We start from the raw sequence: 24,878 nt of genomic DNA, 5'->3' as shown, positions 1-24,878 counted from the left end.
TTTTTTAAGTGGCTGCATTGTGGTTCACATTATAGAGTAGGAAAGGAAATGGAAAGGTTTCGTGCTTCCATGGTTAGTTTGTTTATGCAGCATTTGCATTTTTCTCTGCTTTCAGCAATCATTTTCATGCATATTTTAAAGAGATCTACATTTCTAAGAGAAAATACATTTTTGTTTTGCTGGGATTTAGGATGGTTCACATTATTGTGGATCCCTTGTTTTTATTTCTATTGGATTAAAATAGAATTTTCAGTAACTGTGTACTTTTCTTCTGTAGTCGATAATAGTACAGTCCAATAGCAATATAATGTGAGCCACATATGCATTTAAAATGCCACATTAAAAATAGTAATAATTACAGATAAAATGGATTTTTTTGTTTAACTCAGTGTATTAAAAATATTATTTGAACAGGTAATCAATATAAAAATTACTAATGAAATATTTTGTCTTTTGTATTTCATATTTTCAAAATCCAGTTTGTATTTTGCACTTAAAAACTTTCTTAATTTGGCCTAGCCACATTTCAAGTGCTCGGTAGCCACATGTGTCTAATGGCTACACCTATTGTAGAGTGCAGGTCTATAGAGTCAGAACAAATTCTTAGTATCTGGATGGATAGAAAGATAAAAAAGAGATATTTATTCTGTATAAATTGGACTTGAAAAGTGTAATAACTAGTTACCAACACCCAATAATGTGACCATCTTTATGGATGTCAAACTTTTTTATTCATTGGAAAGTTAATTGGAAGAGATATGCTGAAAATATTGGGTAGATGGAACTTTTACTACTTGGTTGCCCTTAATAACTGTACTGTGCAATTGCATTTATTTCTGCTGTATATACATATTCATGTTTCATGAAATTTCAGTATATGTCTGTAATTTGTAGCATAAATGCAGTTCCAGCTACAATGAAGATTTTGTGCTACAGCTAGAGAAGGAATTGGTTCAGGCCCGTCTGAGTGAAGCCGAGTCTCAGTGTGCACTAAAGGAGATGCAGGATAAAGTCCTGGACATGGAGAAGGTGAGACCAATATAAATGCTATTACTCCCAAATTAGAGGGGACATGTGGTAGATATTTGTTAAGTACTTATTGAGCAGTTAAATTGGACTTGGTGGTTTTACATCTTGGAAACCTTACATATTAGTTACTGAGAGAGGAAAGGGAAAAAAATAAGATTCCCAGTTATTTTTTGTTGTTGCCATACAACTCGAGCCTCATATTTAAGGCTAAAAATGGAGATTAGATAGAGTTCTTTTAGAGGAAAGCAGGATAATTTTGATATGAATAATATTTAAATGTTGGAGAAGAGAAACTTAGGGGATAGAAATTAACTGTTGTCCTCAAATATTATAATATCTTTTCTGTAAGAAGTTGGATATGACTAATACATAAACATTTCAGGAAAAATTTCATCTGAGTGTAAGCTACAATAAGCCACCTCAGGATATATAGGAAGACCTTAGCCTGAGGTATGCTACAGAAGCTAACTTACCTCTTTTCAAAGTCATTAAAGAACTTGAAGGGTTAGCCAGGTAGTGGAAATAGAAACACTTTAAGTTTCTTATAACCCTCAGACTTGAGAGTCTGTGTTCTAGATAACAAACTCTGTTTTCTCATCTATAAAATCATTGATGGCTTGGGCTCTATGTTGAGTTGTTCCTTTCATCCCAGGTAATATCTAGCTATTGAATCAAAGGCTCATAAATAACAGACATGACAGACTCAAGTACTTAACTGTTTCTTAATGAAATAGAGCAGGATATAACTACAGTCAGTAGTGGAATAACTGTGCCATAAATCTGCTTGCTATTTTTATATTATTTTTGGAAAATTTATTCTCCTATTTATTGAGGAAAAGGCCAACAAGAATGCTGTGAAAAGTGCCTAACAGAATATTTGGTCTCTTAACTTAGGAGTATCCTGGGCTCCACAACTTAGATAAGAATCTGGACTTCTCTGTTTTGAATTTTTGGTAGTAAGAAATGTCCTTGAGTCCAATTTAAAAATTGATTTCTTAAGGAGCTTTGTTGGTATTCATGGTGTAGAGTAAAAAGGAAATTGAAGGTTTGATGCTTCCTATGGTTAATTTTTTCATGCAGGGTTCTCTTTTTATGCATATGCAGCAAATTTCTGGTTTTCAATAGAGAAAATAAAGTTCATCATAAAAATATGTAGTTGGCGAGAATAACTTGATTCCATCATTAGAAAAAGAAAATTTCATAGATTCAAGTTAGTCTCAGTACCTCAGTTTACCTAAGGAGCTTTTACGGTGCGCCTAATTTAGGATCTCTTGGTGACTCCCCAGAGCAGTTTAATACAGGGCTACTGCCCTATATCCTAAGGTAGGTCTTTCAGTATGGTAGGAGAGTAATCTAAATCTTGTACCCTTGAAACAAATATTTAGATCACCTTGGTATTAATTTTGTGACTACTGACATAGTGACTGATGTACAGAGATTTTACGCCCCTTTCCAAAGTGACATGCTGAGAAAATACAACAAAACAGATTTTAGACTATTGTTGTCCATAAATGTTTAAAATGTAAATGATGTTTACGCTTCCTTTGGAGTCCTAATCACAGGTTAGTAAATTTATTGCCATGTTGAAAAACATTTTTAATCCTATTGCTTTGTAACACTGATTAGTATTTTATTAAAGAAAGCAGAGTTAGACTTACCGTGTTCTCAAAATTAGGTAGTTACCCTCACACATTCCAGTGGAAATGTAAAGCAGTACAGCTGCTTTGGAAAAGTTTGACAGTTTCTTAAAAATTAAATATGGAATTGCCATCTGATTTGGCAGTTCTGCTCCTTGATATGTACTCAAGAGAATTAAAAACATAGGTCCACACAAAAACTTTTACACAAGTAGTCATAGCAGCCTTATTCATAATAGCAAAAAAGTGGAAACACAAATTTCTGTCAACTGATGAATGGATAAATGAAATATGGCATATCCATATAATGGAATATTATTTGGCAACAAAAAGGGATGAACCTCAAAAACATGCTAAGGGAAAGAAGCTAATCATAAAAGGTCACATATTTTATGATTCCATTTATATGAAATGTCCTGAATAGGCAAATCCATAGAGACAGAAAGTAGATTAGGGGTTGCCAAGGGCTGGGGAGTGTGGGGAATGTGGAGTGATTGGTAATGGGTATAGGGTTTCTCTTTAGCGTAATTAGAATGTTTTGAAATTAGATCATGATGATGGATACACAATCCTGTGAATACTCTTAAAAACCACTGACCTAGTATATATTAAAAGGTAAGTGTTATGGTTTGTGAATTATATCTCAATAAAATTGTATAAAATTAAGTATAATTACATATGGGACAAAATAGCTCTTATTTTATATGCTTTATTTTATTTTATTCTTTAAATTTAAATATCTCAATTAAATTTCCTCTTGCTTTAGAGAAACAACTCCTTTCCTGATGAGAATAACATTGCAAGGCTTCAGGAAGAACTCATTGCTGTGAAACTGAGAGAAGCAGAAGCTATTATGGGTTTGAAAGAACTTCGACAACAAGTCAGAGATTTGGAGGAGCACTGGCAGGTATATCGATATATTTTGTGTACTTCTTAAAAGGAGGGTAAAACCTGAATATTCAATTTGTGTGAGTTTGATGTAGTAGTTGACCAACACTGGCATGTGACTTTAAAGTATGAAAGACCCCGTATTTTGTGCACAACTGAGAGCATTTATAAATTGAAAGTTCCTTTAACTGTTTCTCCCTTTTTAACTCTTGCAATCAAATAAAAGATAAAATAGAGATCAAGTCATATTTTTGTTGTTTATTGTAATTTATATAACTTTTTCTAAAATACTATAAGGAAAGCTGTCGGGGTGGGTGTGGGAGGCAGCCAATCAGTGTGTCTGTGCCACATCACTGTTTCTCTCTCTCTCTCTCTTTTTCCCCCTCCCCCCACTCCCTTCCCCTCCCTAAAAATCAATGGGAAAAAATATCCTCACTCCTAGGGGGAGGATTAAAAAAAACAACTGTAAGGAAATAATCCTTTTATATAGTACACATTCTTCTGTTGATATTAAATCCATTTTTCAGTATGTAATAGTAGAAGACTGACACCAATATAAATTTGTAACTTCTTTTGAAAATTGGTACCTCACAAAATAAGACATTTGACTACTTACATGCCACTAAATGTATTAACATTTGAGGGAAACTGTTGACAAGGAACAAAGGAACAAAAAACCAGAATCTATAAGATAGAAGGGAGAGAGGGAAGAAAATAGAAACTGCACAGTGTTTCAGAATAGTGAACTTGGTTTGAATTTGGGGTAGTTGATACATCTAGCAAAGACTGAAATTAGTCCTTGACATTGTCGTGGGGTTTTTTTTCCTTCAAAGTATCAGACAGCAATAAACTGGATATTAAAAGCAAACAGACCTGTACCTTCACCCTGGGTATTTTGAGAACACTGCTCCTAACTTCTAATATTGCTTTCTTATTCATGAATAGACCCATTTTTTTCCTTTTCTTGGGATTTCATTAAAAATAATGTGAAAATCTCATTAAAAATTAGGGTAAAGATTGTATTGTTTACAATAATTAATTCACAATGTAAAAAAATTGAACTATATCTGAGTTTCCCCAAATCTCCAATTTATTGGCAGTGAGATCTGCGTTGTGACCTTTCTGAAGTTATTTAATCACAATTTCCATTTTCATACCTGTGTAATAAAGATAATAGTGCCTAACTTTTTAGATTTTGGGGGGAATAAATAAAATAACGTGTATAAAGTGCTTAACATAGTACTGGATCTGAAATAATTGCTTAGTAAAGTTACCTTTTTTTCCGATACTGGGAATATTTGTTGCAATATAATTTTTTGTGTTTTAGCGCCACTTAGCTCGTACTACTGGGAGATGGAAAGACCCACCTAAGAAAAATGCTGTGAATGAGTTACAAGATGAATTGATGACCATTCGACTTAGAGAAGCAGAAACACAGGCAGAAATAAGAGAAATAAAACAGAGGATGATGGAAATGGAAACACAGGTATGATGGAAAACCCAGTAAGTTTAAAAAATATCATTAGAAGATCAAAAGTTTATGCGCAGATTGTATCATCCCTCAAATAGAGCTAAAAGGTGGACATATGAAACTGTACTACAATTTTTGTAGCTCAAATAAAAAGGGCTAAAATTGTGTTCTTTGATATCAGAGATTTAATGTCTTTGACCCATTCATCAAAGTCTAAGCAAGTCATAATACTCCATTTGACTTTGTTGCCTTTTTACCCAACTTGAGAGGGAATATTCATGTACAGCAAAATTTCTCAACCTCAACAGTATTAACATTTTGGACCAGATAAGTCTTTATTGTGGGGACTGTGTTGTGCATTTTAGGATGTTTAGTAGCATCCCTGTCTTCTACCCACTAGATGCCAGTAGCACTGAGTGCCTCCCCATCCCCCACCCCATGTTATAATGACCAAAAGTGTCTCCACACATTGCCAAATGTCCTTGGCAAAATTCCCTGGTTGAGGACCACTAATATAGAATATAAGGTGAATACTGTTTCCTAAAGTTGTGTAATGTGGTAATTCTGAGCAGTCACTTCCAGAGTTATACTTCTTTCTTCTCAAGTCCCCCTTTCTCTAATAAACTCTACCTTAAGTGTATTTCAGATCTGAAAGTTCCTTTTTATGAAATCCATTTGTATTGTAAAGGTACATGTGGTCTTTATGTGGTGCATTTGTGTGGACCATATTCTCTATTCTCTCTGTTACTTCGTTTTCAAATGCTTATTCAGTCAGTAGGGGGCATAGTTAACTCGTGTCATTCTGTATACCTACGTGTAAAAAGCAGTCATTCCAACTTGAACATAACATGAGTATGTAAATCCTTTAAATATATTTTGTTTTACTTGGTTCAAAGTTATTTTCTTGTATTTTTCATTGTAGTAATTAAAAATAACAGTATGATTATGAAAAGTAGAAATCTAGCTTTTATAATGGGAAGTTTTATATTTATAATAAAATTTTATCTCAGTATAGAGATTGAAGATACAAACACAGCTTTTAAGTCATGTTCGGGATTTACTTCAGAGTGGGCGTAGGTCAGTGAGTCAAATTCAGCAAATGCAGTTTTGAGAGCTTGTGAATACAAAGTACTGTGCAGCCTGCGGAGAACTTACACTTGAGGAAGAGGCATTCACAGACTCTATTTACTATAAGTTACTATCTGCAGTGATGGATGTTAATGAAATATTGTGGTAATCACTTCATATGTAAGTCAGGTCATTATGCTATACACTCTAGACTTAAACAGTGCTGTATTTCAATTATATCTTAATGCAACTGGAAAAATATGTAATCAGAAATATGGTAATTAGAGAGTTAGATAGAAGTTGCTATGGAGAATAGGGGAGGAAAATCAGTTTCAACTAGGTAGTTTGGGAGAAAGCTCTCTAAGGACTTTGTATTTTGAATTGTGCCTAACGAGTGTGATTTTGGATGACTTTTGCTGGAAGAGGAATAGTTCCTAAGTGTCAGTGCTTGACTGGAAATGATCCATGAAATTTTCACATTGCAAAATGAGAAAAAGAAATAAAAACAGTGTGGTGTAATAGTAAAGCTATATTAGCCATTCAAAGAGTTTTATATCAAACACTCATGTATCCAGCACCCACGGGACATATGTCCCGTTGATACATTTGGCTCCCATTCCTTCATTTTTAATGACTTTTAGAAAAGTCCACCTAGTGAGTATATCTTAGTTTATTGTACCAAGTTTGCCATTACAAACAATGCTTCTCTGAACATTCTTGCACATGTTTCCTTGTGTATATCTCTAAGAGTTTCTTTAATACAGAGTTTTTTATTTTTTGTGTGTGCCATGAACCCCTTTTTCAGTCTGAAGCCTATGGACCCCTCTCAAAATAATGTTTTTTAATGCATAAAATAAAATATATAGGATTGTAAAGCAAACCAATTACATTGAGATACTGTTATTTAAGTGCTAAAAGGCAAACAAGTTTGTGACAGAACATTTACACAGAGACATATACAACACATTCCCATTGCTGGATTAAGGTTTTTAATGTTTTAGATTTTTGCACATAAATTAGATTATACTATATTTTCCTTTTTGGGGAGACTCTTGATTTCTGTCCCAAGGTAAATGAGTTGGGTTGTATTTCATCTTTTTCTCTTCTCAGGAATTTTATGTAAGATTGTCATTACCTATTACTTTAATATTTGCTAGAACTTACTTTTTAAACAGTCTTGTTTTGTGAGTATAGTAACTGTTGATCCTAGTTGTTGAAGGATTACAGATCTTTTCAGGTTTTCTGTGTTTTCTTGAGTCTGGTTTGGTAAAATATAGCAAACTTCTGCAAGACTTCAAGTAAATAAAGACACAAACACTATTAGAAATAGAGAAGGGCCATAAATACAGTTCTTAGTATGCAAAACACAGTTTATTCTTGTATTATTATTAATTGTATTATTTTCCAATATAACTGTAAACCCACTTTTGTTCACTATGTATAGCTCCAGTTAAAATGCTCTTTTTAAAAACTCTCAGAACAACTTTAAATGATAAATTTGAAATTAGATGAAATGGACAGTCTGTTTGGGAAATATGAGTTGAATGTTTTTTGCTTTGTTTTTTCTTTGAGCTTCTTGGACCTGTGGATTTGTATCTGACATAAAATGTGGAAAATTCTGGGTCATTATTTCTCCAAGTATTTCTTCTGTTTTATACTATCTTCTTTTGGGATTTCAGTTACACGTGTATTAGATTGTTTGATGTCCAGCAACTCTTGGATGCTCTGTTCTTTTTCTCCCCCTTGTTTTTTCTCTCTGTGTTTGTTTCTTATTAAGTTCACAGATTCTTTCCTCCTCTTTGTGAGTTGTCTGATGAGCCATTAATGGCATTCTTCACATCTGTTACTGTGTTTATAATTTCTAGCACTTCTCTTTGATTCTTATAGTTTTCATTTCCCTGCTGATATTACCTATCTGATCTTGCATGTTTGTCACCTTTCCTTTAGAGCCTTTAGCATATTAATCACAGTTATTTTAAATTCCCTGTCAGATAACTTTAAAATCTGTGTCATATATAAGGCTGATTCTGCTGATTGCTTTGTCTCTTGGTAGTGTTTTTTTTTTCTTACCTTTTCCTATGCTTTGTAATTTTTTCTGTTTAAAACTGGATATCTTGTGTAGGACAGTAGACTAAGGTAAATAGTTTTTATGCCTGGATATGCGCACATCTTTCCTTCTGTTAGGACTTTAATGTGGGGGATTTAAGTTAATATAGTCAGGAGTTGGGCTGGGTTTGAGGTTTGTTGTTTCTGTGGTTACCCTCATTACACCACAGGCTTCAAATTCCTCTAACAATATCTTATTTTTAGATTGGGGGCTGGTTTGCAAAAGAGTTTTCTCTGTGTCTTCCCTTTTCACAGCACTTCAGAGTGGGTCTGTCTCCAGCAGTATTCCACTGTTACCTGTGACAGGAAGTTGGGGGCAGAAAACACCTCTGCCCTGTTGTTCTGATAAAGCCTTAGTCTTAGGCTGCACTGTCCCTGAATCTGGGGTATTTGGCCTTCTTAGTGCTCCTTCCCTATCCCTAGCTATAGTCCTAGATCAAAATACAGTCCTGCTCCTTCCTCAGATACAAAGGTTTCCCTAGCCCCAAGGAGATTAGTGTTCCAAGCAGATTAAGCCTTTTATTCCCTAGAAGAGGCAAGCAAGAGTTAGTGCCGCTCTTATATTGGCTGCTATTCCCCTCCCCTACCTCAGGCCTGTACCTTTGGCCTCTCTTTCTCAAGACTCCAAACATCAGCCTTTTCTGTGTATACCTGCTGGGGCCCATGAAGACGAAGTTGTGAACTCTGCTGCCCCCTTGGGCTGAGCACTCTCTAGCAGCTCACACTTGGCCTCCACCAATTTGATATTTATTCTAGCTGAAGTATGCTTAACAGCTCCTGGTTGCTTCTGCACTTGTCTCCCCTTAGATTTGGGGCTAGTTGGTTACCTTCTGACCTCACTTCTCTGGGTTCAGCAAAAGTCATGAACTTAGAGTTTGACTGGCTTTTTTCTCTTTTTTTAATTGAAAGGGTGGGTGCAGCACTTTTTCTGACCCTCTACATCCCTGACCAAAAGTCAGAAGTCTTTATTATGATATATTTGCAATTGTTTTATTTTGTAATTTTTACGTCTTCCATTTCTCTGCTCTTTCCTCTTTTATTGCCCTTTATTGGTTTAGTTTAGTTTTTCTTTCTCTTTCTCTCTACTAGTTTGACTTTCACAATTTCTTTTATTTTCTGTTAGTGTATATTACTTGAAAAAATCGAAAACGCTCACCTGACTGAACAAAGTCTAAAGTTAGTAATTATCTCTATCTTCCATTCAAACTGTATTAAGGGCCTTAGAAGAACCTCATGTGCTGTTCCACCTTCAAATCTTACATCTTACTGTTATTGTACATCTTTTTTATACATCCAGATTACTAGAGGTTATTGTTGTTTTACGGAGTCTGTGCTCCTTTGGATTTGTCTACCTATCTGCCAATTTTTTTGCTCTCTATTCTTACTTTTATTTAAGTTTCTTTCCAGTTTCAGTCATGTATTATAAACCCTCACTTCCTGAAAATAAATGTGCTTTCTCTTACTCTTATATAATAGTTTAGCTGAGTATACTGTTGTGGGATGAAATTTATTTTTTTAAGCATGACTGTATTTTTCCTGTTGACGTGTCTGCCAGATATTTCACTTTCCCCTTTACAGCCTTTTACCTTCATTTGTCTCTTCTTTCCTTTAACATTCTAAGCTTTGTTACATTGTGTCTTGGTGAGGATTTATTTGTCCTTTTTGGGACTGAGACTAGTAGTGCGTTCCGAACTTTGTGTGTATTTATACGTGTTTTTTTCTTTTTCAGTTGTAAAAAACTTCTCAACTATTATCATCTCTTAGACCAGTGATTTTCAGCCAGTGAGCCACAAGAATTTTTAAAACATGCAGTACCTGACCATCTAGTCAGGGGTGCTGACCGGTTTTTCCTTAGATTGTCAAATAAAAAAAATGACAACAGCCAACATGACAATAGCTATCCAGTGTGAATGAATCAAAATTATACCTATTTTTTGTCAGATTGGCAAAAAAAATGAATTTCCTGGTGTGCCGCAGAATTTTAGTAATTAGTTTATGTACCACGAGACGAAAAAGATTGAAAATCACTGTCTTAGACCATCATCTCTCACCTCCTTTTTTTTTCTATTTTATCCTACAACCCCTAGTAGGCAGTTTATTTGTACGTTATTTAAATTTGCCGAATTTTCTTGACAGTGACTTGTGCTTTGCTTTTGGTTTTGCTTTCTCTTTATGTCTAATAATTTTGAACATAAAATATTTTATATAAAGTCCCTGTGATTTTTTCATCTAGAGTTCTTAAAAATCTATCCTTGTTCTCTTTCTATCTACTGTATTTCTCATATATAAGCAATTTTTGGGTTTTATGTGTGAATGTTTTATAATTTTGGATCATGGTATGGTAATCAGGTACAGGGAGGAGTTTTATCTGTGAGAATTCTTTGCAGCTTATCTTGGAAGGTATGGCCCTCTGAAGTATAGTTATTTGTTTTAATGGTAGAAGGTAAGGCAGTAGAAAGAGCTCCCGTGGAACATTTTGAATACAATACTAAGAGTTTACTACAATTTTGTAGACAGACAGCATTCGTTGAAAATGAGAGTTATATAGAGGCCGGTCTTAGAAAGGAGGCATTTCTTGTGTGAGTTAGAAAGATGAGTAAAAATGAAGATGAAGAAACTTGAAGTGGTAGAAAGTTTTGGAACTTAAATCTATATAGATGATTCAGATTTTTTTTATTAAAACTGGAGGCAGGGTTGTTTTCAGAGAGGTAGAATAGGTATAATGAGAGTAACAACTAAGCATTTATTAAGTATCTGCTAAATTTCAGGCATTGTGTGACACTCTTCATAAACTTTTCTCATATAATTCTTACAACACAGCCTTTAAATCAAGAGGTAATATCTACGCCAATACCAGAAATATGATGGGATTAGATAATTGAGGAACTGTTAAATGAGGAGCCAGATTTTACTTTTCTTTGATTATGAAAATTCCTATTGTTTCTTTCAGGGCCCTGATAAAATAATTTGAGGTTGAGAAAATTCAGGCTTGGTTAAGCCTGAATGGAAAAATTATCTCATCAGTTGATTCAAGGTCTATGTGTTTGTTTGTTTTAGCATGTCCTATAATTATAATACACTAAGCAGCAGGTGTTTATTGAGTTCTTACTATATATTAAGTTCTTACATGTATTATTTCATTTAATTCTGAAGACAACCAAATGAGAAATAGGTAGTATTTTTTTAAACTCTTTAAAAATTAATTTTAGGGGGGAGAGAGAGAGAGAGAAAGAGAAACAAACACCAATGTAAGAGAAATATTGATGGTTGCCTCTGGGAATTGAACCCACCACCTTAGGGTGTACGGAATGATGCTCCAACCGAGCCACAGTGGCCAGGGCAGTAGTATTTTTATATACATTTTTCTTTTTTAAAATATGGTTTTATTGATTTTAGAGATAGAGGAAGGGAGAGGGAAAGAGAGAAACATTGATGTGAGAGTGAGACATCAATCAGATGCCTCCTGCAAACCCCGTACTGGGGATTGAGCCTGAAACTGGGCATGTACCCTGACCTGGAATCGAACCATCCACCTCTTGGTGCATGGGTCGACGCCCAACCCCAAGCCACACTGGCTGGGCTATATACATTTTTCAAATGAAGAAGTGGAGATGCAGAGATATTAACTAGTTAATGTAGTCACCAAATAGTAAGCCAGAATTCAAAATCATGCTCCATAAAAATAGACTTTTTTGTGCATTGGAGGAATGTAAACATGCACATGACACATTTTGTGACATCAGGTTTACAGTCCAGTGATGGCACCTTCAGTCAGCCTGTGCTTTCTTTTGAGAACAGGACAGAAGAGCTAAGATCATCCTCTTTCTGTACCCGCTTTGTAACACTGTGTCAGAAATTAACGCAGTACCTTCAGGTTCTGTGTGATCATCCTTAGAGTTTATAGGTATTTATTATATAATGGCAAACTGAGCTATAATAGGAGTTTCTAATATGGACCTTATGTATTCATTTAGATTACTTGATTCTTAAAGCAGTTTTATGAATCTTTAAAAAAAATTTTAAGTATTTGTTGAATAAAATTGACCTTTAATAATACCAACTTTTTTTATAATATTGTATAAGCATGAAATGGGCAGGTAGAAATTTGTAAGTTTTTTCAGGGCTTTTATCTATATAATCTGAGTATTTATATTTTTTATTATTAGAACCAGATCAATAGTAACCATCTTCGAAGAGCAGAACAGGAGGTAATCAGTCTACAGGAGAAGGTGCAGTATCTCTCTGGGCAGAACAAAGGACTACTTACTCAATTAAGTGAAGCAAAGCGTAAACAAGCAGAGATTGAATGCAAGGTAAGTATATCAAGTAGCTAGTTTGTTTTTGTCAATATAAAAATCCTTTTTTTGTTTTATCTCATCATTGATTACATTATCTTAAAACCAAATAAAACCAGAAGAAGCTAGTTTTATTTCCCGATTTTCCTGAACTTCCTTTGGTGATTGCTTTCCAGGTTAGGGCATCCTGCTTTGGGGTGGATTTTAGGCAGGAAACCTCATTTTCAAACACTTGGTTAAATGCCAATGCATGAAATTAAGTTAACTAAGGGGTTAAAACTGGTATCTCTTTACAGTTTTTCTTTTGACCTGTAGCCCTTTAAAACCAAAGCTTTTAAGGTCTCAACTGAAAAGATAGGTAATTTAGAGAGTTTAGGCAACTTTGATAGGTACCTTATTAGTGGGCAGTGAATATTGACATGTTTTCTGGATAGAGTAGAGAGCAAAGAAGTGTGTGTGTGCCAGTGGGTTGGGAAAACTGTGTACATTTCTCATTATTATTTTAGTAAGTTTTTTTTCTCTTTTGTGTGAAGTGTTTGGATTCATAAAGCATAAAAAAGTATTTGAATGCAAATATATTTTTTCTTGAAATAAGTTTACAGTATAGCAGTGGTGAAAGAGAGGAGATGGGGAATGGGGTGGAGGAGAAGGGTGTGTGTGAAATAACTAGAGAGATGACTGTGGTCTGAGCATTAGAATGGATTACTAAGGACAAGTTATGGGATTTTAAAAATAAACTAGACATCCATCTTTCCAAAGTAAGATAGTAGGAATGATGCCCTTTAAAGATTCCAGCCCTATTATTCTATGATAAGAAATAAGACTTTCAATGGCACATATAAAGCTGTAATTCCATCAACTTGTTCTGGTGTCATTAAAAACCAAGAGTGAAGCTTGAGTGGTTTATCAGTGTCACTGAAATCCAGAGATGAAATTACATCCTAATTAATATGCATGGCTGTTACAATTTACACTGACAGAAATCTGTAGGCAGTACTGAAATTTGTACTAATTTAAGAGGAGTCCCTCTTGAGGGATATGACTAGACTAATTTAGAAATAAAATGATGTAGCATGAGCTTATATGAATTTGATATGTTATACAAATATCTGATTGAGTTTTTATTATGCTATATTATCGGTGCTGACTTATTTTTAACAAAGAACTAATGTAATCTTTTCCATTATTTGTGTAAGTTTTCCTTAAGACGTGTTGATTACACTGTTATTGGATTTAATATTGCTTCTCAAATGCCTTACCACCTTTTAGTCAAAGTAAGGTGGTGTTCTTTGGAAATAAATATTTGGGGAGTTTTGCTGATGAAAATAGTTGTTTTCTTTGAATTTATCTAAGCAATGGGCTCAGGTTCAGAATTTTAGAGAATTTTAAGAATTGTCTTGAGATTCAAAAAATTTTTATTTGTTCATTAATACCTCTGTGAAGTATGTTACAGATGCTGACTGTGATATCTCCCCTGTGTTTAAGCTGTATATTGATTTATTTAATCTTTTATAATGGCTCTTGCTGATTTCAAGAATGACTAGTGTGTTGTCACTTTAGCTCCTAGTACATTCTGATTGTTTGTATTTTACCTTGTTATATTGGAACAATTCAGGAACAAACCTAACTTTCAAGGAAGCCAGTCCTTCAATTATATAAATCTGATTAACTTTCATTTAGTTTTATATGATTATAGTTTATTATTTCTTGATTAGCAATTATTAAAGTTTATTTTATTTTTCATTTATTTAAAATGTCAGGATACTGTTTTGATATTGATATTTTCCCTCTGTAACTGAAGTTGAATGTTCCCAATTACAGATAAAATAGTGCAAGTCTGTGATCCCCACTATGAAAATCCCAAACACTGTAAAATCCAAAGGTTTTTTTAAATAAATTTTACACAGATTCATTTGGAATCACAACCTGATTTGAATTGAAATATGGCCATTTATCATTTTTATTTATCCCAGTTGGTGTGGGTATTTATACTTCACTGCTTCATTGTGTTGAGCATTGAGTATACTGTTTCATTATGGATGCTGCCCCAGTTCCCATGGATAAGACTAATGTATGGTTTATACATGGTATTACTTTTTTAAAATCTAAAAAATCTGAAATTTCATAACATACCTGGTCCCAGAGTTTTTAGTAATGAGATTTTGGGATTTTCTATATAAATCAAAATGTGAAGATTATAGAAAGATTTTAGATTTTTTTGTATATATACATGAGAAAACATATATTAATTTATGCACAAACTTGTAAAATTGTGAAATAAATAATGTTAAGTGAGGAAAGTCATTCAACATATTTTACTGTGATTATAATACTAATATAACACCCCTGTTCCTTTCTGTCTCATTCTCTTCCTGACCCTACCTCTTCTTTTATTTCTTCCCAGGTAATGCTTTTATTATTTTTTGATATGTCCTTTTAGAGTTTCTTTTAGGCAAATACTAACAAGTAAAAAGTATGTAATTTTTCTTTTCCTCACTTATTTTTACATAAAAGTTAGCATACTGTATGTTCTGCTTTTTGCTTTTGTTTGGTCATATGTTTTGTAGAACTTTAAATATCAGTCCTTGAAGAGTCTTCTCATTAGTTTCTAAGGTACACTGTTTTCCTTTCATGGATGTACTGTAGTATACTTAACTGGGCCCTCATTGATGGGCACATGGGTTGTTCCCAGTGTTGTGCTGCTATAAACGGAGTATAGTGAATAATCTTGCAATGTACATAATTTCAGATGTACAGAAATATATCTACACATCCTTATCGGATAAATTCCTGTAAATGTTATTGTTTAGTCAGTGGGTACTTTTCATAGATTTTGTCAAATTACCCTTCTGAGGGTTGCACCATTTTGTTTTGTTTGTTGTTTTTTTTAAAATATATCTTTATTGATTTCAGAGAGAGGAAAGGAGAGGGAGAGAGAGAGATAGAAACATCAATGATGAGAGAGTCATTGATTGAGCCTGCAACCCAGGCATGTGCCCTGACCGGGAATCGAACCCCGATCGCCTGGATCCTAGGTCGATGCTCAACCGCTGAGCTGAGCCATGCCCAGCTGGGCAATTTTCTTTTTTTTTTAAAGGGTTGCACCATTTTGTACTTTGACCAGCAGGGCGTTCTAGTACCTTTCCCTCCTCATGTTACTTACCAAGTGTGTAGGCAAATCTTTTTAAGTAGAAGTAATTTACATCCTCTAGGACAGTGATTCTCAAATAGAGTTGGGATTATGAAACTTCAAAGAATGATGTCATTTACTTGTGTATTCATCAGATATTTGGGTGGTTTCTATTTGTCAGTTACTCTGACAGGCACTGAGGAGTTGGTAGTGAAGAAGGTGGGCATAATGCTTAGTGAGATAATAAGTGAAATGGGTAAGAGCATTATTAATGGTATACTGTGGACTGGGAGTTAAGGGGCAGTGGTAATTAAGATGCAGTGCCAGGCCCAGCCCGCGTGGCTCAGCAGTTGAGCATCAACCTAGGATCCAGGAGATCGTGGTTCAATTCCCAGTCGGCATGTGCCAGGGTTGTGGGCCCGATCCCCAGTCGGGGGTGTGCAAGAGGCAGCTGATCAATGACTTTCTCATTATTGATGTTTCTCTCTGTCTCCCTCTCCCTTCCTCTCTCTGAAATCAATAAAGATATTTAAAAAATAAAATAAAGATGCAGTGCCAGAAGGTAGTATCAGAGTTGGGACTGAAAGAGGAAGAAAGAATCAGCCTTATGAAGACCCAGGGGAAGATCCGTGCATGAAAAGGGTCACAGGGTTCAAAAGCAGAGAAGGACTTGGTTGCTGAGTCTTGTACATAATGAAAAGCTTAGTGAGATAAAGCCAGGGAGGTAGGCTGGGACTCTGTTTCTTACCGTGTAAATTTTTGTAGCCCATGGTAATGAGTTTGGGTTTTACTCTTAAGGTTTGTGGGAGGCCAATGAAAGGTTTTAATTAGGAAAGCAACATATGATACTTTTTTCTGTTTTACTATATTTGCTTCAGATTTTTTTTACTTTAGATTTTGAGATAATTTTATGTTTAAAGAAAAGTGGCAAAGATAGTACAGAGGATTCCCATATACCCTTTAATCAGCTCCTCCTGATGTTAGCATCTTACATACCATGGTATAGGCTTTATTCAGATTTTCCCATCATGTCTCAGTCTCCTCTGATCTGTGACAGTTTCTCAGTGTTTCTTGTCTTTTATTACATTGACTAGTGAAGAACACTGGTCAGGTATTTTGTAGACTATTTCTCAATTTGGGACTCTGTGATGTTTGCTCATGCTTTAGACCGAAGTATTTTAGGATAGAATACAGAGATAAAGTGTCCTTCTAAGCACATCGTATCAGGGGGCATGTTGTATTGATATTATTACATCTAGTGCTGTTGTTAACCTTGGTCATTTGATTAAGTTGGTGTCTGACACCCTGCTCCACTACAAAGGTATTTCCTCTCAGAATCTGTTCATTACAAGCAAGTTAGTAAGCCTAGTCCATGGTCCAACCTGGGGCAGGAGCATTAAGCTACACCTCCTGAAGGAAGGAGTATCAAAGAATTTGTGGACATATGTTAAAACCCCCACAGTAATTAAATATTTGTAGGGAACTATTTTGAAGCTATGCATATATCCTTAAAGTTTCAGCAACTAGTTTTAACATTTATTAGGGGATATTGCTTGTAACAATTACTGTAATTATTTTTTAAAAGAACCACATGTCACTGTGTGGAAATGGGTTTGAGGTAGGGTTGGAAAGAGATTTGTTATAAGATCATCAGGTAATAGTATAGGACAGAAGTGCTAGCTTGGGCTTAGGAATTGGCAGTTAAACTAAAGAGAAATAGATCAATTTAAGATCTACTTTTCTAGAGAACAATAAAACTTGGTGATTAAGTAGATTGGAGAGAGGGAGATTAGGAGAAATTGATGCCTAAATTTTTGTTTTTATGCTTGATTGATCTATTTCTTATATAAGGTTAACTAAAATTAGTAGAGTATAAATGTATTAGTTATCTATTGGTATTTAACAAATTACCTCTAAAACTTGGCTTGAAAGGGCAATACGCACCAATATCTCAGAGTTTCTGTGGGTCAGAAATTCAGGAGCAGCTTAGCTAAGTGGTTCTGCTTTAGTCTCTCATGAGGCTGCAGCCATATGAAGGTTTAACTGAATCAAGAAGATAAGGTGTTTTAGGTGGCTCACTCACATGTTGCAAGGTGGAGCTGGCTGTTGGAGAGATCACTGTTCTCAAAGGGCTTTCTCTTAGTAAAGGATATAAACAAGTAAACACACAATCACAATTTAGTATGAATAGTGCTATGGTTGAGGAGGCATATAGGACACTAGAATGGGAGTGTAGTATAAGAGTCATGATTCAAGGAAGGCCAACTAAGGAAATGATTAAGCTGAGACCTTAAGGATATGTAGGAGTTAGTCAAGGAAAGGCAACAAAATTCACTAGGCAAAGGGAATAGCATGTGTGAAAAGAAACATGTCGTTTGAACTAAAAGAAGTTCAGTCTAGCTGGAGAGAGGTGGGTGGTGAAGAATACTGGTAAGATATGAAGCTAGAGCAGTAAATGCGTAGTCCAGTCATGTAGAGCCTGGACACCAGTATAAGGACCTGGAACATTATCTCAAGATGTGTGGAGTGCCATTAAAGTGTTTAAAATAAAGGAGTGACAAGACCAGATTTGAATGTTATTAAACATAGGCATTGGTGTGCTGGAGCCAACTAGTAAAGACTTGCAAGAACCAACTGTTAAATTTTAAAGAATTTTGTGACACGTTTGTTAAACAGCCATATTAAAATTTTTATTTAACAAAAACAAATTATGGTAGAACAAAGGTAATAAACACTCAAACTTCATTATTTCCTAATTATTTTGCACTTTACTATTATCCATGCTTTTAAGGTTATTTATACCTCTTATAGCTATATGGTGGAAATACCATACAGTAGTGTGCTACTGCACATTTCTTCCCAACCCTGTTTCAGTCATATTATGTTGGCAGCTTTAAAGGAGTCACAGTAGAAGTATTTACACCATATAAATTGGCAGGCTACATCTCAGGGCTTGATTTATTGTTTTGTTGGTTATCTAGACCAGGAGTTAGCAAACTATAGCCCATAGCCCAAATCTGTCTGGCTGCCTGCTTTTGTAAATACTGTAAAACCTCGATATAACTGACTAATTTGGGCAAGGGGGTGTCCATTAAAGCTGAAAGTCCATTATATAACAAAGTAGGTTTTCCAAATGCATATGTTAAAAAATTTACAAATTAGTTTACCTGTTTTTACTTATGTAGACACATTTGTGTAATTAAAATAAAGTATGTATGAAAATTTGATTTCACAGAAAAGTTTTCTATATGTATTACTATAAGTTTATACTAAATAGGTCTAGTAAATACATGCATTCACCAGTCATCAAAAGTAAACAAATGCACACGGCTGGGGTGTGGCTTAGTGCACGTGAGAACATTGCCCAGCATGGGCTAAAACTGCTGCAGAAAGTCACGCCACACTACAACAGAACCAATTACTGTGTAATCATGTGCTAATCATTTATGGAACATTGTTTAGGAACTGTCACTCTTGGATTTAAATATGTAGACTGTTGTTGTACACCTGTAATATTTATGTCTGTGAAATTACTACTGTGTTTTTTCCAACATATAGTCAATTCGCTAAAATTTATTAAAAATAACAGTGAATTAATAACAAAATAAAATAACCTGTTAATTTAATTATAGGCAAATCTTGGTTTAAAGCATTTTAAAATTAACAGGGTGTTAATTTTCACATATGACATGTGGAAATTTTGTCCATTAAATCCAAAGTCTGTTAAATTGAGGCCTACAAAATGGAGAATTTACTGTAAAGTTTTATTGGAATAGCCTTATTCATTTTTACAGTTCAGTGGGAGATAGAATAGTTGTGATAGACTGTATGGCCCTCAGATCTAAAATGTTTACTGTCTGACCCTTTAAAGGAAAAGTTTTTGACTCCTGTTCTAGACTAATAATGCAGATTAAAGCTTAAAAGTTTGTTGTATCTTCAGCCTTTACATTGTGAATGACACAAAATATTAAGGACATTTTCTTGTATTTAATTACTATTACCAGAATCAGCAAAAAGCTTGCTCATTAACAAATGAATAAAATTCTAACATCATCTTCATTTCACTCTCATCTTCTCTCTAACATAAAAATACTTAGCCAGCCCAGCCGGCGTGGTTCAGTGGTTGAGCATCAACCTAGGATCCAGGGGACCACGGTTCAATTCCTGGTCGGGGCACATTCCTGGGTTGCCGGCTCGGTCCCCAGTAGGGAGCGTGCAGGAGGTGGCCAATCAGTGACTCTCTCATCAAAGACTTAAAAAAAAATATATATATATACACACACGCACACACACACACACACACACACACACACTTAGCCAGCGTTCATATCAAAACTTCGCTCATTCCTCAGTTTCAATTATAGGTGGCTTATGGATACAAGAGGGGCAAAAATAAGTGAAAGCATTCTGTGAGAATATATTGACTATATAGAATTTATAGTAATGAGTATTGAGTATCTTATTATCTGAGTGTATTGTACTATATATCCTTTATAGCATTTCATATTAAAATATATAATAAACTTATGTATAAACACATAAGCCTTTATCTGTACAGATGCACAGATAAATGCACATGAACGCTTGCGTGCACGCATGCACACGCACACAGTGAGTGCCCCTACCTCAGAGCTGGTTGTTAAACATTTATCAGCACAGCATTGGGTACAGAGACTACCTGTTCTGGCCATATGCAAATTTACAAAATATTTAAAGCAGCATTTGCTTAAAGTACCAATATCATATCTGAGTTACAAGAATAACTATAAATGTTTATTATTATTTTTTAAATACTCACCTGAGGATATATATTTTAAATTGATTTGAGAGAGGGAGGGAGGAAGGAGGGGAGAGAGAGAGAGAGAAAAACTTCGATCTATTTCCTCCTGCATGCACCCTATGAGGGATTGAACCCAAGACCCTTCGGTGCACAGGTCGACATTCCAACCAACTGAGCCACACCGGCCAGGGCAAGAATAAATACAAATTTTTATTTAAAAACTTAATTATATTGTACTTTTCTAAGTTTAGTGTTTTTTAAATTTTTGATATTATAGTACTGTCAATGTTATATCACCCGCTACACATTTTTGATACTGATTGGTGAATTTCAACAGAAATTAATGGAGGAGCAAAATATTTTTGCATACCCTTTTTCTCTGCCATATTTTCTTCATATTTTGTTGTTTTGGGATCTGTATTATTTAGCACTGATATTGTAGAATATGGTTTTAGAGTTTTTCCTTGGTGAAATTTTGAGGTGGTGGGATAAATATTATGCCAAATTGTGATATAATGTAATTTTTATTATCCTTTGTAGTATAATGTAAATATTTATTAACATAATTTTTAAAATATTACCTAGTTAACATACTTTGTTAGTATTCATGTTCAATTAAGTTAATTTTAATTGAATTTTGAGCAATATTTATATGAATGATATTTCTTAATATTGAAAGATGGAATTCTATATATTCTTCATTTCATATCAAGTTTAGGAGATAATAGCTTTTTTCTCATTTAATGGGCTTGTTATTTTCTAAATTTTGAGACAGGTTACAGCGTTCTGTTTTATTATTATTTATCATTAGTTTGATGTATTATGTGGTTTAATATTGATTTGGGTTTTTTTGCCACCCTAGAACAAGGAAGAAGTGATGGCTGTGAGACTCCGGGAAGCAGATAGCATAGCTGCTGTGGCTGAACTACAGCAGCACATTGCTGAGCTTGAAATACAGGTACCATATGAAAATAATAAAATACACATAAGAATAATGTAAGTTCCTCTTCCCTCTGCACCTGAACGCTGACTAACATCTTCATCCTGAAAATGACCGTGATTCTGTTTTCAACACTGACTCATTTCCAAGTCCATTCTTTTTATTGTGGTAAAATACACATAACACATTTTAAAGTGTATAGTTTTTTGACATTAAGTATGTTCACACTGTTGTACAACCAATCTCCAAAACTCTTTTCATCTTGCAAAACTGAAACTCTTTGTAATATGTGTCAGAATTTCCTTCCTTTAAAGGCTGAATAATACTCCATTGTATGTGTGTGCCACATTTTATTTATCCATTTATCCATTGATAGACATTTGGGTTGCTTCCACCTTTTGGCTATTGTGAATAATGCTGCTATGAGTGTGGTGTACAAATATCTGAGTGCCTGCTTTCATTTCTTTGGAGTATATATCCATAAGTGGAATTGCTGGAACGTGTGGCAGGTTGTGTTTAATTTTTTGAGAAATTGATAAACTGTTTTTCACAGCAGCTGCAGCTGCAGCATTTTACATACCCACCAGTAATGCACAAGTGTCTCGATCTCTTCACATCCTCACCAACACTTATTTTGTTTCCTTTTTTCAATAATAGCCATCCTAATGGGTGTACCTGATATCTCATTGTGGTTTTAATTCACATTTCCTTAATGATTAGTAATATTGAGCACCTATCATGTGTTTATTTGCCTTTTGTATGTCATCTTTAGAGAAATGTCTGTTCAGGTCTTTGCCCATTTTTTAATGAGGTTGTTCTTATGTTTCAGAAGTTCCTTATAGTATATTCTCAGTGTCAATCCCTTATCAGATATATGGTTTACAAACATTTTCTCCCATTTCATCGGTTGCCTTTTTGCTCTCTTATTTCCCTTTGATGTAGAAAAGTTTTTGTTTTTTTTTTGAAGTCCAACTTATGTGTTTTTTCCTTTGTTGCCTGTGCTCCAAGTCCATTTTGAATGATAATTTATTACATTTCTATAGTGTCAAAGCTATTTTCAAAAGAAAATTCAAAGTTTTAAAAATAAACTTGTTTTGTCACTTCTTATGTTCTATTTCTTATTATGCAGCAATATTAGGTAATACTTTTCCAATATGGACAAAGTATTATGTTTAAAATCTTACTTCTTTCACAGTCTTTTGTTACTTCTGTTCCAAGCCATAAGTACAGTTTTCTTTGCAATATCTAGAATTTTCTCTCCACCTGAAAATCCTTTTGTCCTTAAATTTCAATTAAAATTCAGTTAATTTCTAAGACATACTATAACCTCATCTTTTGATCTGGGTCAAAAGTAGTCACAACACATGATTTGTATAAGTTTATAAAAAAGTGTCCTTTATGTTCTGTTGATAATATTCCCCATAAAGTAGCACATATTCAGAAAAACTTGACATAATATATTTGTAATCAGCTATTTAAATCATGCTATTATACACAATTCTAGTTTAATGTAATGTGTACTTTTCTAACATCAAGAAAATTATAAAAATTTTTATACATCTGTCACAAAATAGCAAGATTTAAATCACTTTTTGTTGATTCTGAAATACTAAAATGAAGAACTTGGTATAATGCATGTTTTGTTTAAAATCAAATAGAACATGTCATTTTTGAAAAATATAAGAGAAGATGCATGAGATTTTTACTATCAATAGCAGTATGTTAGCATCAAGTGGCACTTGATTAAGTGATCACTGGACTCCTAATTGCCAAATTCTTTGGTATTTTTTCAGTATTTGTCTTGCTTGAACTTATCTCATTTGTCATTGTTGACCTCTCATACTCTTTTTTTTTAATTTTATTTTTTATTTTTATTGATTTCAGAGAGAGGAAAGGAGAGGGAGAGAGAGAGATAGAAACATCAATGATGAGAGAGTCATTGATCAGCTGCCTCCTGCATGCCCCCAACTGGGGAAAGAGCCCACAACCCGGGCATGTGCCCTGACCAGGAATCGAACCCAATCACCTGGATCCTAGGTCGATGCTCAACCGCTGAGCCACACCCGGCCAGGCGACCTTTCATACTCTTTACATTCTCTCCTCCCTTGGCTTTCCTAATACCACTCACTTTTGACTTCATTCTTTTTAAACTGTTGTTTTCAATCTTCTCTATGAGTTTTGAATCTTTGTATACTTCTGAAAATTCAAGTTTTTGGGTGTTTTAAAAATTGAATTCAAACAAAAAGTCTCACATGACTTCAGGAGTCCTCTTTACAAGTGAATCCTAATATATCTCCAGCCCTACCATGTTTTCCTTAACCAGTAATTTTTAAACCTTTTAAAAAAAATTATTAATACAATATACAGAGAAGTTCATAAAGCAAAATCTATATATAAAAAAAATTACCCATATGACCACTATAAAGAGTATTGCCTATACCCTGGAATCCACTATCCAATCACACCCTACTTCCTTATCCTGAATTGTATGGTAATCCTAAAATGTATGGTGATTATCATAAAACTCCTTATAGTTGTATCATCTTTATATGCATCTCTGATCCACACAGTTTAGTCTTCCCTGTTTCTGAATTTTGTATAGTCATATTAAATATTTTTTGTCTCTTCTTTTCTTGTTCCACATTATTTTAATAAAATTTATCATTTTTGTTGTACATGTTCCATTTTATGAATACATCACAAAGTATCCATTGTAATATTAGTGGCCATTTGGGACTTTCTAGATTGGGACTGTTATGTACAATGCTGCGATGATGAACAATCTTCTGCACTATACTGATCACCTGTACACGAGTTCCTCCAGCATGTATTCTAAGTTGGGGAATGGCTGGGTCAGAGACCATGCAAATCTTCAACTTTACTTCCTAAAGTGCACCATATTAAACTCCCAACAGCTCCATATGAAAGCTCTTGTTTTTCCATGTCATCCCTCAACACTTGGTAGTGTCAGATGTTTTGATTTCTGCCAGTGACATTTCATCTTGGTTTTAATTTCCATTGACCTGATACTAATGAATTTGGCCATTTGGATTTCCTCTTTTGTCAAGTGCCTGTTAAAGTCTTTTATGTATATTTTTCTATTGGGTTGTCCTTCTTATGGATGTGTAGTTCTTTATTGATGTTGTGTTTTGCAAATTTCTACTCTCACTCTGCCACTTGTCTTTTGTTGTTGTTGTTGTTTTTAAATTTATTGTGTCTTTTGATGAATAGGCCAGTAGTTTTAATGGACAGTAGACAGCTCCACCTGGAAATTGTAGACACTTCACATTCACCATATTTAAAATCAAATGTGTTCCTATTCCAACCAAATTTTTTTCTTTTCTTGTATCTCAAGTCTTGGTCAGTGATATCATATATTACTGAATTATTCAACCTAGTAGGAATTTCACTTACACTTTTCTTACCCTCTACCATGTATACCAGGGCTGATACAGAGTGTGTAAACTTTCAGCTTTACCTGGTAATACTCAATTATTTTACCAAGGGCTTGCGCTAGTTAACATTTCTACCAAC

The 24,878-nt window shown here is 34.4% G+C and overlaps 1 protein-coding gene across 8 annotated transcripts in view; it reads left to right on the top strand.

Moving 5' to 3' along the window:
• EVI5 (ecotropic viral integration site 5) overlaps nucleotides 1-24,878 on the top strand; it is a 197,761-nt gene that overhangs the window by 128,320 nt on the left and 44,563 nt on the right. For all 8 annotated transcript variants that reach the window (XM_081144976.1, XM_081144979.1, XM_081144975.1 and 5 more), the window contains 5 exons: nucleotides 895-1,029; nucleotides 3,433-3,573; nucleotides 4,882-5,040; nucleotides 12,366-12,512; nucleotides 21,267-21,362. In XM_081144976.1, the coding sequence (XP_081001102.1) occupies nucleotides 895-1,029; nucleotides 3,433-3,573; nucleotides 4,882-5,040; nucleotides 12,366-12,512; nucleotides 21,267-21,362 (678 nt within the window). The remainder of the gene's footprint in view (nucleotides 1-894; nucleotides 1,030-3,432; nucleotides 3,574-4,881; nucleotides 5,041-12,365; nucleotides 12,513-21,266; nucleotides 21,363-24,878) is intronic.

This window comes from Miniopterus schreibersii (genome assembly GCF_964146895.1).
Source record: "Miniopterus schreibersii genome assembly, chromosome: 8".
Lineage (NCBI taxonomy): Eukaryota > Metazoa > Chordata > Mammalia > Chiroptera > Miniopteridae > Miniopterus > Miniopterus schreibersii.
The sequence above is the reverse complement of the archived record's forward strand: the minus strand, read 5'-3'. Positions and strand labels throughout refer to the sequence as shown.